Here is a 15,375-nt window from a genome sequence, read left to right as displayed (position 1 = left end):
GCTTTGCAAAGAGTTACTGAACTATGAGGAACTGTTGTCAGATTTTACAAGAGGGCAGCAGGCAACTGGATTTACTGACTCTAAGGATCAGAGACAACTGATGCTCATCTCTCAGAACACATTAAGGTGAATCCAGACTAATCTTAGATTGGAGTTTGCTTTCAGCTACAGAGAAACAATTTGAGAGGCAGCTCCTGAAGGAGCAATACCAGATTTGACCCAAAATTACAAATTCCTTTGGCAGCTTCTAGATCAATTCCTTACCGGTTCTGTTCTTAACTTCATTCAAACATTCAAAGCCCTACCTGGAACAATGGTAGCATCTTTCTTACTAATCCTTAATTGCTTCCAACATGGTCACAGAGCTTACATAGTAGTTTAGACAGCAAGATAGCACAGGAAGTAATTCAAGTGGAAAACTCTCTTTAAAATACTTTTGGAAACCTTTGTGCCACTTATCTAAATGGTGTTATCTATCCATACAGCGTTAACAAATCATAAATCTACTACCCTTCAGAATAAATCCTTGTTTAAGTGGCAAATCAATGATGAAATATAAGATAGGGAAAGTTGTCCATTTACTCTTCACAACTGATGCAACCTCTTCAGAGAAATTTTCTTGTGTCTAGTGTAGAGAGTCAATCTTCAAGCGAAAAAACCCAAAAAACCAGTGATACTCTTTCCAACTTCCTTGGCAAGGACTGAAGGATCATCTGATATGCCAGGCCCTTGAGATGCCTTGGACTACTGCCAAGCAGGAAAGATAACATTAAGCTACTGTACTTCTTTTTACCTATTGCACAAGAGAAAGATCCAAGTCAGTCCTTTATTGAATGGTCGACAGCAACAAACCTGTTTCAGCTCATCAAAGCCGTGATTGCACAGCTCCACTTTGGAGCAGCTACTCTGCCACTGCTCAGACGCAGCACCCCCGTCTCCTCCACCACAGAACATTCCACCAAAAAATCCTAGGGGAATACCCAGCTTATTGCAGCTGGTACTCAGCAAGCTAAGAACACATTACACCAATGAAAGAATTTTAATGCACCAGCATTCCAGAGGGCATAGCCCTACTGAAGGGTAGGGTTGTCACATTTCACTGGGTCAGGTCAATTCACTACATTAATATATATTGACACCAAGCATTAGTGTTATGGTAAATTGTTTATAAAACATGCAATTAGTTGATTTCTGGTCTGCTGGCAACCAGAATTATCAGGGCTCAGCTGACACATTTCAGAAGATAGTCAGGATTTAATGGCTTTCCTGGCTAACTAATGTGGCTAGACATTCTCAAAGAAAATACAGTGGTCTAGTTTCCAATCTCCTTAACACACTTCATTCTTGCATTACTTGTGCTTGGTTTTTTGCATCTTTTACTAAAAGCAAACAGTACATCGTCCTTATCTGAATATTGCGTTTTAAATTTAAAAAGTAACAAAAATACAGTTCAATTCCTCAAATGAAATATTTCAGAAATAAGCTATCCTTTTTAGGTCACAAAAATCAGTGCTGGTTACACAACACTGAAAATCATAATCTTAGCCTTAACTCTTCACAGCCATTTTACTAGAACTAGATTGAAAAACTCTTTGAGGGTTCTTATTGGAATTCTAGAGCTTACAATTCTAGAAATTCCATTAACCTAGAACATATACTAAGAAGAACTAGAGGCTCTGAGAAAGTTGTAGATACCATATTTTTTTAAAGATACACTACACAGGTAAACAATAAGGTCAAAGTATTAACCACACTGTGTGGCATTAATATACACCATTTCCAGTATATGGTCAGAAATTAAAATTAAGGCCAGTTCCCTGAAGAATATTTCTGCTCAGGTATTTCTGTTCTCATTTTTGATTTCTGCAAGCCTGTGTTATTACTTATGTGCAGTCCAGGTATCACTAACACAGGACTTCAACCCTCTGGCAGAGAAATGCAAAGCCAACAGACAAGAATTAACATATTAAGTGGGGCTTTTTTTAACTTTTCATGGCTTCATCATGAAAGGAGGACTTAAAAAAAATACTAAGTCCTTATTTAAAATTCCCTTTTTAAAAAGCATTAGCTCTTGTTCCAAAGGACAACCACAAGATAAGGTTCTTTTCTCAAAACTGAAGTAAACTCAATTTTGATATTGTTTTAGAAGAGAATAGCAGAGAATACTACATGTAATTCACTATTCCTCCACCATTCTCTGTCATCCAAAAACACACCACTAAGAACATCAAGTTCACCAGATGACTCATTAGTGACACAATTCTGCTTATTATCCTTAGAGTATTCATTCATTTTCTTTTTAATTTAAGCTAAGTTTCTACTGGGTACCTGATGAATATCTCTTGTATGGCCCAGGAAAAAACACTGCAGCTCCACCTCTTTGTACTTTCAGCTGTAAGACTCAAGACTCTAGAATATGTAATTGAGTTTACATGTTTTGTTTTTTTTTCCTGAAACCACCTGTGGTCAAGCCTACAAAAAAAGAAAGTTTTACACAAGTTCTACTGATTTTACAGGGATTTTGTTCACACTTCACACCCATTAGCTGGCATCTACAGAGTTAAAGCAGGATTGTGCAATGATCCTTCTTTCCCCCATGTGCATAGTTAAAGAGCTGACCTTGACTTGAAAACGCATCCTGAATCAGCAGAATCCTTCACAATTTGTCTTATATTTTCTCAAAACCATGGATGGCTAGCATGAGCAACAAGGCTGTTATCAGTATGACTCAATTAACAAAAAGCCCAGGCTCTGTGTCCTACCTACCACACTCCTTTTAGTCAAGTGCCAATACCTCAGTTAGGAATATTCAGGAAAACATGGGTAGGACTGATTGGTGCTGAAAAGGCACAAACCACACAACCACTGACGGCCAACTGCTGTGTGAAAGGCTCTTGTATCTGACTAGACTTGTTCTGGTTTAGACTCTAATCCTGGGGAAACTAAACTTCACTTTCTAGGAATGTTTTTGCTCAAGTAGGGACTTAATGAAGAAACCCTACACTTCAGTGACAGACATGGCAAGGCAAAGGGCAGCAGGAGATCTTATCCTCAGAAGGGCAAGAATTGGTTTTCCATAGAAAATGAGGCCTGGCAAAATGAAAGCAGGAAACCCAGAAAGGAACACAACTGCAACAATCCTACTTCTGCTTCAGAAGTAGTACTTCTGCTGCCAAATCCTGTGCTCAAAAAAAAAAAAAGGTAAGCGATAAAGATGCTCAATTCCACTCCATTACCTGACACACGCTATGGAAACATGTACCATTACAAAGATGCTGGGCAGTCATCACAGTTCAGCTCTTGCAGAGATAAATACAACTTGCCATACTATGTACTTGCACGATGAGAAGCAAATTGCACCATTATCAAAGACCTAAATCAAAACTACATTTAAATCAATAAATTCCTGGACAACAAAACAGAAACTAGTCCTTCCCCTTATTCACAGTTTCTGTGCAACCTCTTGATAAAGCCAATTCACAGCTGGATTATTTCTTAGATACAAGAAAGGCTCTCACATGGAGCCTTTTAAAACCAGAGTTAAAGCAGGAAAAATTAGTAATTGTTTGTGGGAGAGGAAGTCTCACATTCACCTTTGTTCCACTAGTTCCTGGCAAGAGAAATAAATACTCACCACAAGCATTTGTGTTTTTCCATAAAGACAACCACGCAGGGTAACAAAAGGTACACCCACAGGGGAGTAAAGAGCAATAATTTCCCAAGAGAAATGAAGACATAATCAAAATATTCTGCTCCTGCCTGAGTGCCAAAGAAAACTTTAGACTGGACTATGCTGTCTAGTCTATACATACAAACAGAAAGAAAAACCATTTTAAAAAGTCACCCCTAAAATCTCACGTTGGAACATTTTGATTCATGCACTGTGACTCTAGCTCTGATACCACAGAACCTTCTACCTTTCTAGAAAGTTACTCCCTCTCCCACACAAAACAAATGTTCAAGGAATAGATAACATTAAGAGGTGAATTACTGAGAGGTAGCTTTTTGGCACTAAAATCAAAATGCAAATTCAACTGCCAAGTAGCTTCAGACATAGCAATACCCAAACCCATTGTGTTGTACATAACTTTAGTTTTATATAGAAGACTCTTAACTGAGAAGCACCTACTAGCACTTTAGAGGATTAAAATTACCCACATTGTCTGGTAGTGATTGCTTTCAGAAGGAAATTTAAGACAACCATATTTCATCATTTCACATATGAAAAGTAAGGCATTTCTTCTAAACCTGAATATTAACCTTCTATAACTTAAGTGGGGGATTTAACTCATCTTTGATTCAATCCTAGACTACATGGAAAGAAGTAAACCTTCACACCAGTAGAATAGTATTTTTACTAGTCATGGCTACATCAATTTGAACATGGCAGAACTGATTTCTTATTATTACTACAACTTTATTAATTAAAGTAACAATCTTTATTGTCTAGGAGAGAAAAAAAAATGTTATCCTGGGCTAGCTGTTCCTCCTGAAGCAAGCAAAACTCCGTGGAAGAAGCTTTTATGGAAAGTACAGACCATTGCTGCTGCCAGAAACAGCAACAAAAAAACCACAGAGCCAGATTCTACCAGCTCTTGGGAGTATTCTTCTTATTTCATCTGTTCTCTGCCAAGAGAAAGCGTAGTCATTGAGAAAGTGTGAGTTTCTTTATCCAGTAGAAATGAAGACTTTTAGCATTAATAATATAAGGTAAAAATAAATTATAGCTGAAAAACTCCAAACCAGCTGTAGACAAGTTTACAGAGTACTGTTTAGGGATACTCAACTACTGCAACACAGCATTCACACTTGCCAGAACTTGCTACAGCTGTACTCTACTGCTTCTGAAAGCCCAGCAGTAGCTTTTCTAAACATAAGTAACCAGCAGAAGTACAGGAAGATGGAGCTAGGGAACATTAACCAAACTGGACAGACACAAATCCATGAGATCTAATGGAGTGCACTGGTAATGGCACTGGTAATGATCAAAGTCATGGCACGGTCACTCAATTACTGCAGAGGTTCCTGAGAATTGGACAAAAGCAAAAGATGCCCCTGTCTCTTAAACAGCTTGGAGGACAATCTAGGGAGCCACATGCTGGTCAGCCTCACCTCAAACCAGGACAAAAAACAGAGCTTCCTGGAAAATATTTCCAAGACAAGAAGGTGATGGGAAGACATTATCAGGGATTTATAAGTGGAAGCAATGCTTGCCCAACCCGACAGACATCAATAAGGAAACAACTGGCACTAGGGGAGTACACGAGTGGTTTATCCTGACTTCAGCAAAGCTTCCCAACTTTTGTTTTCCATACCACCTTCATAGACAAATGGATGAAGCACAGTCTAGCTAAGTGGACAGTGAGACAAAACTGAAAGCTGCAGAAAGATAGGCCAGGCAGAAAGATACTCAGAGAGCTAGAACACTACTCCAGAGAAGAAGGGACTTGGACAAAATCTTATCATTGTGTATAAATACCTGGAGAAGAGAGAGTTTGTAAAGACAGAATCTCTTCCATGAGAGACAGTGAACAGACACGAGGCAAAGGTTGCAAATTGATACATGAGCATTTCCATTTAAATATTAAAGCATTTTTTCTTTTTAAAAGCTGCAGAGGACTGAGCACAGGAACAGACTGCTTTGGAGCATAAATAATATCCTCAGGGGATATTATCCTTAGGAGCATTAGTAATATCTTCAGGGGCATTCTAATATCTTTGGAGGTGCTAAGAAATCTGATGGCACAATATTGTGCGGAACCTGCTCTCCTTGGCTTCATTTTGAGCAGCAGGTTGGATTAGAGATCTCCAGAGGTGTCATTCCAGTCTTTGCATTTGTGTACTTCAGGCTCTACAGACATTAAATATGGCCAAGAGTTGATTGGAAAAGGCTGGAATGTAATTTTACTGTCTGTACAGACCCTCACTGGCAGTTCAGTATACCAAAACCATAAAAATTTCACAGCAAGAGGCTCTGGATTAAGATCACCCATATTCTGAAATCATGCTAAAAATAGTTGAGGACCTTCAGGCTTGTTGGCTACAAAAGAGGACAGCCATACATGAACCTGAGGAGGAAGGCCAGCTACTAGATATTCTTGACATAGAAGAGCATACAGTTAGCTTCAACTTGATGCTAGCATGGCTATCTGGAATTGAAATCCTACAAGGCTTTTCTTACACCTCTTTTAGTATATCCTGAAGTTTCAAAAACTCTAAAAGCTCAAGCTGTAACAGTACATCAACAATTTTCACCACATAATAAAGCAATAGCTTATTGTTTCCACAACCTTATTAAAAAAAAAATTATGCATGACCAGACTTGGAGTACTGCATCCAGCTCAGGAGACCATAGCACAGGAAAGACATGGACCAGTTGGAACAAGTCCAGAGGAGGACCACAAAAATGATCAGGGTGCTGGAGCACATCTTCTATGAGGACAGGCTGAGAAAGTTGGGGCTGTTCAGCCTGGAGAGGAGAAGACTCCTGTCAGACCTTATTGCAATCTTTCAACACTTAAAGAGAGCTTATAAGATGTGGACAGACTTTCTAGTAGGCCTGTTGTGATAGCACAAGGAGCATTTGTTTTAAACCAAAAGATTTAGACTCGATATAAGGAAAAATGATTTTACAGTGACAGTGGTGAAACACTAGAACAGGTTGGTGGATACTCCATTCCTGGAAACATAAATGGTCAGGTTGGAAGGTGCTGTGAGCAACCTGAAGCTCCTTGCAGGGGGATTGAGCTAGATGACATTAAAATGGTCCCTTTCAATCCAAACTACTCTATGACTCCCTGTTGATGCCACAAGCAGCTTCCTTATAAAGAGTCAAAGAAAAGGCAAATGAAAAACTGCAATAGAAATACATTTTACTAGGTACTACAGAAAAACCCCCAAAACATCTGTTGAGTGCATCTGTTGGTGAGCAGCTGTTGACCTTGATGTCTTGCCCTCCCAGTGATGAACAAGATCAAGTACAGCCATCATTTCACCAGAGACAAAATAATACAAGAGCCATGAACACCATAAGAAGCTCTCATAGAAGTGCACTTTGTTTTCGTCTGTTTCCACAATAGCATTATTATCTCTCAAGGATAGGATTTAAACAAAATAGTCACATGAGTAATTACTACACAATTTAAGAAAAATTTCCAAGTTTCTCTTCTCTGTGCAGCCACTTACATCGAAAGAGGATTTTGTGCAATCTGGCAACAAAAGAGTATCTGAGCCTTAAATAGATGGCATGCTCCTCCATTATGCATGCAGTCATACAAGCAATAAAAGTCTGGACTCCCCATGAGCTGACAAGACTACACTTGTCATGTGACAACTAGATTTGATACAAATTCTATTTTTACTGTGAAACAAGGTTGTGTGACTCTTGATCAAAAGAGGTTCTTCCTAGTTAATCATCATGGATGTTATGCCAGTGGTTTTGGAGTCCTCCTTCTTTCTTTAAAAAAACAACCAAACAAAAAGACAGCCAACCTCCTTTTATAATAGCATCTGCAAATTTCATTTAATTTTCTTTTTACAGGAGCTAAGAAGGAATTGAGGAAGATAATTTTTAACTGAAAAGAGTATTAAAACACCTTCCTCCAAGCTAATGCTGCTTGAAAATACTTCAATATAGCATTACTGCAACTATTATACACATTTGTACACAAATCGCCCAGAAAGAAAAGTGCCACATGATTTCGGATGTTGATTTGACAAATTTACTTATTGCAGACAGGAATTTCCTGATCCAAAACATGGGCATGAAAAAGAGCTTCCTGTTGCTCATTTTACTCCAAGGGTAAAAAATGGTAAAAAATCCCCAAGATATTTTTCCCCCCATTTACTTAAGGCAGAGATCACAAAAGTATATAGGGTGAAGAGACCTATTTTGCCAACAAATTACTTTTGTTGAGTTTGGATACTGGCACAGAGTTGGAATCTTTTCCTTAAATATCTGCCTGGACACAGCCAACTCAAGCACAACATCAAGATGATAACACCTCCTTTGTGCTTCAACACCTTTAAGGAGGTCTCACACAAACCTCTCAATGCCACGTTGGTGCCAGAAGACACAAGTAGATTTGGAACTAAAATGAGAGGTATGATCAGACAGAACTAACAGCTTTTTCCCCCTCAAGGTCAGGTACAACACTATGAGTTCTCAACCTAAATGGCACTTGAATAACAATGTCCTGCAGCTCATCTATCCTATCACAAGCTGCTCATCTATACACATAGAAAGTCTTGCATATTTCTTCTTCTTATCAACAAGGAACAGATTTTACTGGGAGCCCACCACCTGTTTTTCAGCTTTTGAAGGTCACTACTCCTTAATGAAATAGTTGTTCTAATTTAGCAAGGGACATGTCCTGTATTAAAAAATAGGGCATAGCTAACTATGAAATGAAGAGCAGAAATAAACCACTTGTGCATTTCAACCTTCAAATGTCATCCACTGCCTTCTGCCAATCACTTTCCTAACACAAACAAGACACACGAAGGAGCAAACCAATTCCTAGTTAGGAATTGTTCACAGAAGTAAGGAATCCAGAAGTGGCCAACAGATTGAAACTGCCAGAAAATGAAGTTTGCCGAGGAGTTTTCTGGGATTAGCGGTTTAGACTTAAAACTGCTCACCCAATTTGGAATACATGTTGATTTTTACTTTTCCCCCCCTCACAAGGAATTATATAGTATCTACTTCACTTTGGATTTTTATGAAGTTCAGCTTGTTCAAATTCAGTTTACAAAAGTTCCCAAAGCAGTCTTGTCTCCTACCATGCCTTTGGTGAGTGGGCAAAAGAAGGATGAGGATATGCAAGTCTTGGACTCCTACTACCTTAGCTAAGACAGGTCTGCTGGAAGCTTTCCATGGCATGCATCCCCAGCTTCAAAGTTTATTCAGGACTCTGACTGTCAACCAGTTAACTTTTGTTTTTTAATTAAACAGAAGAGCATCCAGTTAATCTTGCACCATGCAAAGCTACCAACCAAGTCAAAGACAACTCCCTAGAGTACAGTTAGTTAGCTAATATCTATTAAAAAAAAAAAAAAAAAGAGATCCTCCCTTGTCCCAGAAGCATTTTATGAAAGAATAACATTTTATGAAATAACATGGATATTAGTCACTAAGTTACTTTCTAAAAAGCTACTGATAAAATTAGCAACTTTCACAAGCCTACATCTCTGTGTGCATGTGTATAAACACACATTTGGATTACATACAGGCTGGTCATTTTTTTAGAAAAGAAAATTCTTTTTTATGGAAAACTGACAGCAGCAGAGCAGCTCACTTAAGTGCTGTGTCCGACCCTCCTGCTGCCCCTGCCATATGATCTACACAACAACATGCAACATAAGCACTGAGCTTAGAGCAAATTTACTTTTTGGAGACAAACTGAGTAAACACAAAATACACACAATCATTTTGCATTGCTCAGCTGACAGTTACATAAAAAATGAACATCATAAGCAGCATTTTTGAAGATTACTTTTGGTTAAGAGCAGTTGGCCACTGTCAGACTGCAAATTCCCTTTAAAAAAAAACCAACACTGCTTGAAGGACTGACATTTGGAATACTGCTATACTTCCAGTCCCAACTTTATTGTTAAGAGGCAAGTCTCGTTTCTCTGAAGGTAGCTGAGTGAAATTCAGCCACAGGTTAAATGCAAGAACCAGCACTGGACAAGTACCGAAAAGTAGAATACAATCACATAAGTAAGTGCAACACCAAAAGCACTATTAAGCAGCACCCTAATGTTTACAGTAGCCACATGGATGATAAGGTTAAAAAAAAAACAAACAAAAAACCCCACCAGAACAGTAAGGTAAGACAGCAGTAAGTGTGATATACTAAACTTCATGTTTAATAGGTCAAATAGTAATGTGAAAATGCAACTCAGACGTCAAAACAAGCTGAGAAAAAAAATGCACAGCCGAGGAGCCTTTTAGCACCCAACTTGATGAGACTCTTCACTTGACCCTGGGAACCTCATGGAGTAGAAAATAATAAATACCAGAAAGAAAAACTGCCCTTGCTTCTGAAGATGCAGTACACGGGGAAGATATCTCAGAGGGGTGTCACAACCTTGTAATTAAGTAATATAGTAAAAGCTACTTTATTGCCTTTCCTACCCCCTTACCCTCATTAAAATTTCCCATGAGGCTTCACAGATTCTAACCACCAATTGGTAAATTATTATGATTCAGCTCTTTAAACAAAGAGTGCAAGACTACCATGGTACACTGTTTTTCACAGCTGGCATAAGCACTGCATGTGAAGTAAATCCAGCAACATTTTGTGAAGAAACAAATTCTAACATATGGCAAAATCTATAGGTCATGCATGCCAGAGCTTTTGGATGAAAAAGATTTCCATGCACAATCTCAGGTGCGCCAGAACACCTGACATCACTGAATGAGCAGAGATCTAATTTGAAATGAAAGACAGCATTCACAATGAGTTAGTGTCCAACAGCACCTTCAAGAAAAAGGACTTGTCTGAAAGCCTGGCTCTTCAATGCAGACCTTGACCACATTTCCCAGCTGAAGGGACAGATTTGAGAGGGTAACCTACTGCAAAATGAACACAGACTGACCCATTTCTTCACAGTGCTACGTGCTGGCAATTCCTGGGAAGTTTTAGCTACTGTATACCAGGTACCACATCATAATTGACACCACCTTTGTGAAACCATGTTGTGCTTTCTAGCAACTGCATTTCATGACAAAGGCAGGTTTCTGTGCTGGTGCTTACTTGAGCAGAACTCAAGTTCTCTCACATTCTGGGATATACACAGGAATTCTCCCTCCAAGTGGTTTGTGAGTAGAAAACACCACAAATAAAAGTCTGAAGAAGGAACATTTTCAAACTAAGAACAGAGTGAAAGTTATTCCTAAAGAGTTTACAGTAAAATCTTCCCTCATTAAATATTCAGATTCAAAAAGAAAAAGTTTGTCAACAAAGCCTATGATTCAGAAAGGATGTTGATTTCCTTGTCTAAGGTGCTGTTGCACCTATTTCTCCCACACTTTCATCTGTTTTTCCCCTGCCATCCTCTGTTCTCTACAGAACCAGGCTCCCGTGTTACATCAAGTCTTTCATGATACATTTTAGTTCATCAAGTGGAGCTCATTGTCACAAATCCTCTCTAGACCAGTTTCTGGATGGAGAAAGTGCGGGAGATGCCCAAAGAATGTTTTATCCATAACTGCAGGATTCTAAACAGTTGACTTCTTAAAAAGACAATTCTTCATCTGGTCTGAGCATCGGTATTGTCAAAATTTTGTACCATTATTTAGCTCCTCTCAAATTTGACTGGTACTCAGGTCTCAGTTTAATGAAGAAGCCACTTGTGAAGAAGACATGTTGAAAAGTTATTTTGCAAAGCAGCAATTTCATCTCAATGCCACAGCTTGCTTTCATATGTAATAACACAGATTATTCCTCCAACTCATATCACAAAGCCAATCCCTTGTACTACAGAAGCAGTTTTAAAGCCCTTCCCTTGAGGATGAGAAACTGCCTCAGGTGGTAAGAGGGACAGCATCCAGTTAACTTTTTCCCAAAGGTTCCATGCCAACAGCTGGCACTACTGTCAGCACCCACCCAGCCTCATGCCCAGCACAGAAGGTTTTTCTGGGCAGAAACATTACAGAAACACTGCCAAGGTGTCTGATCAACTTGGCAATAGTTAAAGGGCAACATCCTTCAATTCAGCCCCTCATCTGTTATGATGAGTAGTGTCTTGTTTGGTCAGCTGCAACAGCATTGCATTTTAAGGCAGGTCCTTAAGCAGAACACCTGACTTTTGACAGCTTCTACAACAAAAGGCTGCTCTGTCCACTATCAGACACAAGGCCTCCTCTTATTTAAAAACTGAGCAAGGAGCTAAACAAGTGAGAGAAAATAGAATGATTTATCCCCATGGCAAGAAAGTGAAAGACAGCAGTAAGACTCTTGCTAAGGTCACTGATGATTTCCATCAGTTTATCTGTGTAGGCAAAAGCCCTACAAGTTCTGCTCCATGATAAAGTGGATTTCTTGCTCCAGTGATCTATTAGAAACAGCAGCACTGTTCAAACACAACTGCTGGAACACATTCAGAAAGATTCACCTCAAGCTTTAACACTTCAGTGTGAATCTACTGCGTACTACAACAAGACTGAAATCTCAACTCCACATATTTTTCAGGTAAACAGATTTCCAGGAATAGTCTGCCTGATAACAATTATTGTAAAAGTTCAAACGAAAACTAGGAAAGTAAACTTGTATTTAATATTTTACATTTTAGACAAAGTAAATTCCTGTAAACAAAGTTTTGTTTATATATAATTTATCATCATTTCTTAAACGAGTGTTGTGTTCATGTCCCAAAAATCATGACATAATTTTTCAGGTAAAAAGTTTTACTTACATTTAAGATTCACTCAGAGCAAGTTTTAGCCTTAGAAAGTTAAATTAATGGATCAGACTCTATATCCTGATTTAGACTGCTCAAACATGTAACTGTCCAGTGCACCTTAACATGACAATTGTAGCTTCCAATAAAATCACCTTCCATAAAGCCCTGGCCAACCAAATAAATAAAGGCAGTCCAGTGTAGTTTATGTGATCAGTCACAAACGCTTGGCTGCCTGGGATTACTGCATACACAGCACAGATGTGAATTTCAAAAAAAGTTTGTTGCTGGTAGTGTAACAATGTAGCAATCCATGTAACGCCCAATTTCCTGGTCATAAAAGCTCTCTATTTTAGAAGTGGTATCTTGAGCAAGAGCTGTCCTTGCCCTGATGCATCTGTCCAGCATTGAGATGAGAACCAATTTGGGTAAATTAATGAAGCTCTGCAGTTCCACAGCAGATAGAAAGGAAAGCTGTGTGGAAAAAACCCAACCATTTAAAAAATAATTTGCAGTTGTCTTCCTGAAATCCCACCTAAGATATCAGCAAGCAGTAAATGGCAAAACAACCTTCCAGAAGCTCAGCTAACTTTTCTCCACCCCTAAAATGACATACCATAGTGCAGCATCAGCCTACAAAGCCCAACAGGCTAAAACCTGCAGAGATTGAGGCTAAAAACATTGAGATGCAACTCAATGAACTTCCAAATGGATATTCAGGTTGCTTTTAAAGTACACAGAAAAGCATAATCGAGCATAATCGAATCCTAGTAAAAAGTAACTCTAAAAAGGAAGTTTTTACAGCAATTAAGTGGTTCATTTGCCAAAAGCACCAAAAGCCCCAGTAGTTTATGGGGGAAAAAAAAAAGCCTTCCTTTATCAGGTTTAAATTTGTTCTCCTCTGTATCACTCAGGAAACAAAACTAGTATGAGAGCTTCTCCAAGCTTCTCATAACTGATGATGCATAGAAGTTACCAGGAAACACGATCCATGCGGCACATCAATGATGAAGCTTTGGTCGTGGGGCTTGGGGATTTTTTAAGACTATTTTAACTTTAAACCTATTCTACCTAAGACAGGTAATAGACTGCACTGCAAAGATTAATTTGCCACACGTAGTGTGCACTCCCAGGATCCCATCCCCACTCTGAATGGAGGAGAGAGGTGAACTAAGAATACCCTGGTAGTACTAATCCTCCTCTTCCTCACAGTGCCTATCAAGTACTTCTGGAACAGTTAATCTCCCCTTCACTGAGGGCTGCAAAAGACTCTGTGTCAGTCACGTCCCTCCCCAAAAATTGTACATTTATTGAAGCACTCAGTCATCTGAATTCACAAGAAAGATCAGGCATGCATCCACACCTTCTGGTCACTGAGGTAAACACCTCCCAGCAGCATGACCAGAACTATCAACGATGACCCTTTCAACTCTGGTGAAAAACTAAGATATCCCCTTTTAGGAGGAATCCAAGGAGGCTTTGATTGCAACTTCCAGGCTCACCCCATTTATGCAGGAGTTTTTCTAGTGATGGTATCAATTGACTGAAACCCCACGACAGGAAGAGTATCTTCAGCTTAAAGCATCTGACTTCATCAACTCTTCAAAAAGCAGAGCTCATTTGGCAATAAATGAAAGGAACTGCAGAATCTGCTCTAGAAGTGGCGTCTTTCCCCTTTCCTTTACACAATCTTCATGCATATTTTGGATTCAAGAGGTGTATTCTTTGGCAGTTGCTGTCTGAACTCCCAAAGAATGGAGCAGACCACAAGATCATCTCCCTCGCTCCACCTACAAATCCTCAACAACAAACAAAGGGGGTGGTGGTGATCCTCTACGGTCCCCCAATATGCCAAGGGGAAGGCATACATCCTACAGTGTTGCCTAAATACTTGGAGGGCAATTCATATAGAAGTCAGCTAGAAGTTAAAGAAAGTTGAAGACTAGCTGGCAGGAAGACAAACTTTCTGTACATGCCATTGGTTTGCCTGACACCAGCTGACTGTTCCAGTAGTCCTTCACACCAGAAGCAAAGCAGCTGAAATTCATCCCTGATGCAGCTCCAGCGAGACTAATAGGTTTCCACAAGAACGAATCAGGCCCTGTATATCTAAAACCAAGCCCACTAAAGTTTCACTGAAGCGAAATTGCAGGAGTACAATCTATGGATAACAGCTGGAGAACATTAACTCTCCCCCCAACCCTTGCCGGGGTTAATTTTTTTCTTTCTGTTCAGACAGGAAGCAGTCATATAGCATACTGCATAATATAAGGATCCTGGGATATAAAGACGAGTAAAAAAGGATTACAAAGAGCGCTCTACAACTTTTTTGGCCAAGTTAACACTGCCGTAACCCCCGAGCTGCCTTCGAACAGCAAGCCGCGCCGCTGCCTCCACATCATGAGCTGAGACAGCATTTAAACTCCTTAGTTTAAACTTACTGAAAAAAAAAAAAAAAAAAGAAAGAAACTAAAAAATAAAAATTAAGGGTGTTTTTAAGGGGCGTAGCGGACGGCTGTGTCGCGGATCCGGGCGGGAGCGGTCCCGGCCGGGGAGAGGAGGACCCCGACCCCGCCGCGGCGCCCCCCGCCCGGTCACCCCTCCCTGCCGGCACGACCCCCCCGCCGCTGCTCCAGCGCCCCTCTTGCCGCCCCCCGGCTCAGCTCACCCTCGCTGCCGTACTGCTTGCCATTGTTCGCGCCCATCCTGCCGCCTTCATGCTCGTCGCCGCTTTCCCACGCCGCCGCTCAGCATCTCTACCGCGGGGCGCCGAGCGGCTGACGGAGCGCAGCCCCGGGGCAGCGCCGGGGGAAGAGCCTCCAAAAGCGCTCACGGCGACATGTCCAAAGCAGCCTTGCAACTTCCTCCGCTTCTTCTGGGGTGGCCGGGGTGGCCGACACCCTCCCTTCCCCACCTCACAAAAAAAACCAAAAACAACCAAACAAATAAAAAACCCCCAACGACAACAAA

General features: G+C 40.1%; 1 protein-coding gene across 1 annotated transcript in view; it reads right to left on the bottom strand.

Moving 5' to 3' along the window:
• FBXL7 (F-box and leucine rich repeat protein 7) overlaps nt 1-15,120 on the bottom strand; it is a 170,699-nt gene extending 155,579 nt beyond the window's left edge. The window contains exon 1 of the mRNA XM_084203026.1: nt 15,074-15,120. Within this exon, the coding sequence (XP_084059152.1) occupies nt 15,074-15,110 (37 nt within the window). The 5' untranslated portion in view covers nt 15,111-15,120. The remainder of the gene's footprint in view (nt 1-15,073) is intronic.
• Nucleotides 15,121-15,375: the final 255 nt, after the last annotated feature.

This window comes from Fringilla coelebs (assembly GCF_963513975.1).
Source record: "Fringilla coelebs genome assembly, chromosome: 1".
NCBI lineage: Eukaryota > Metazoa > Chordata > Aves > Passeriformes > Fringillidae > Fringilla > Fringilla coelebs.
Note: the sequence above shows the minus strand (reverse complement) of the source record. Positions and strands in the feature narration are given on the sequence as shown.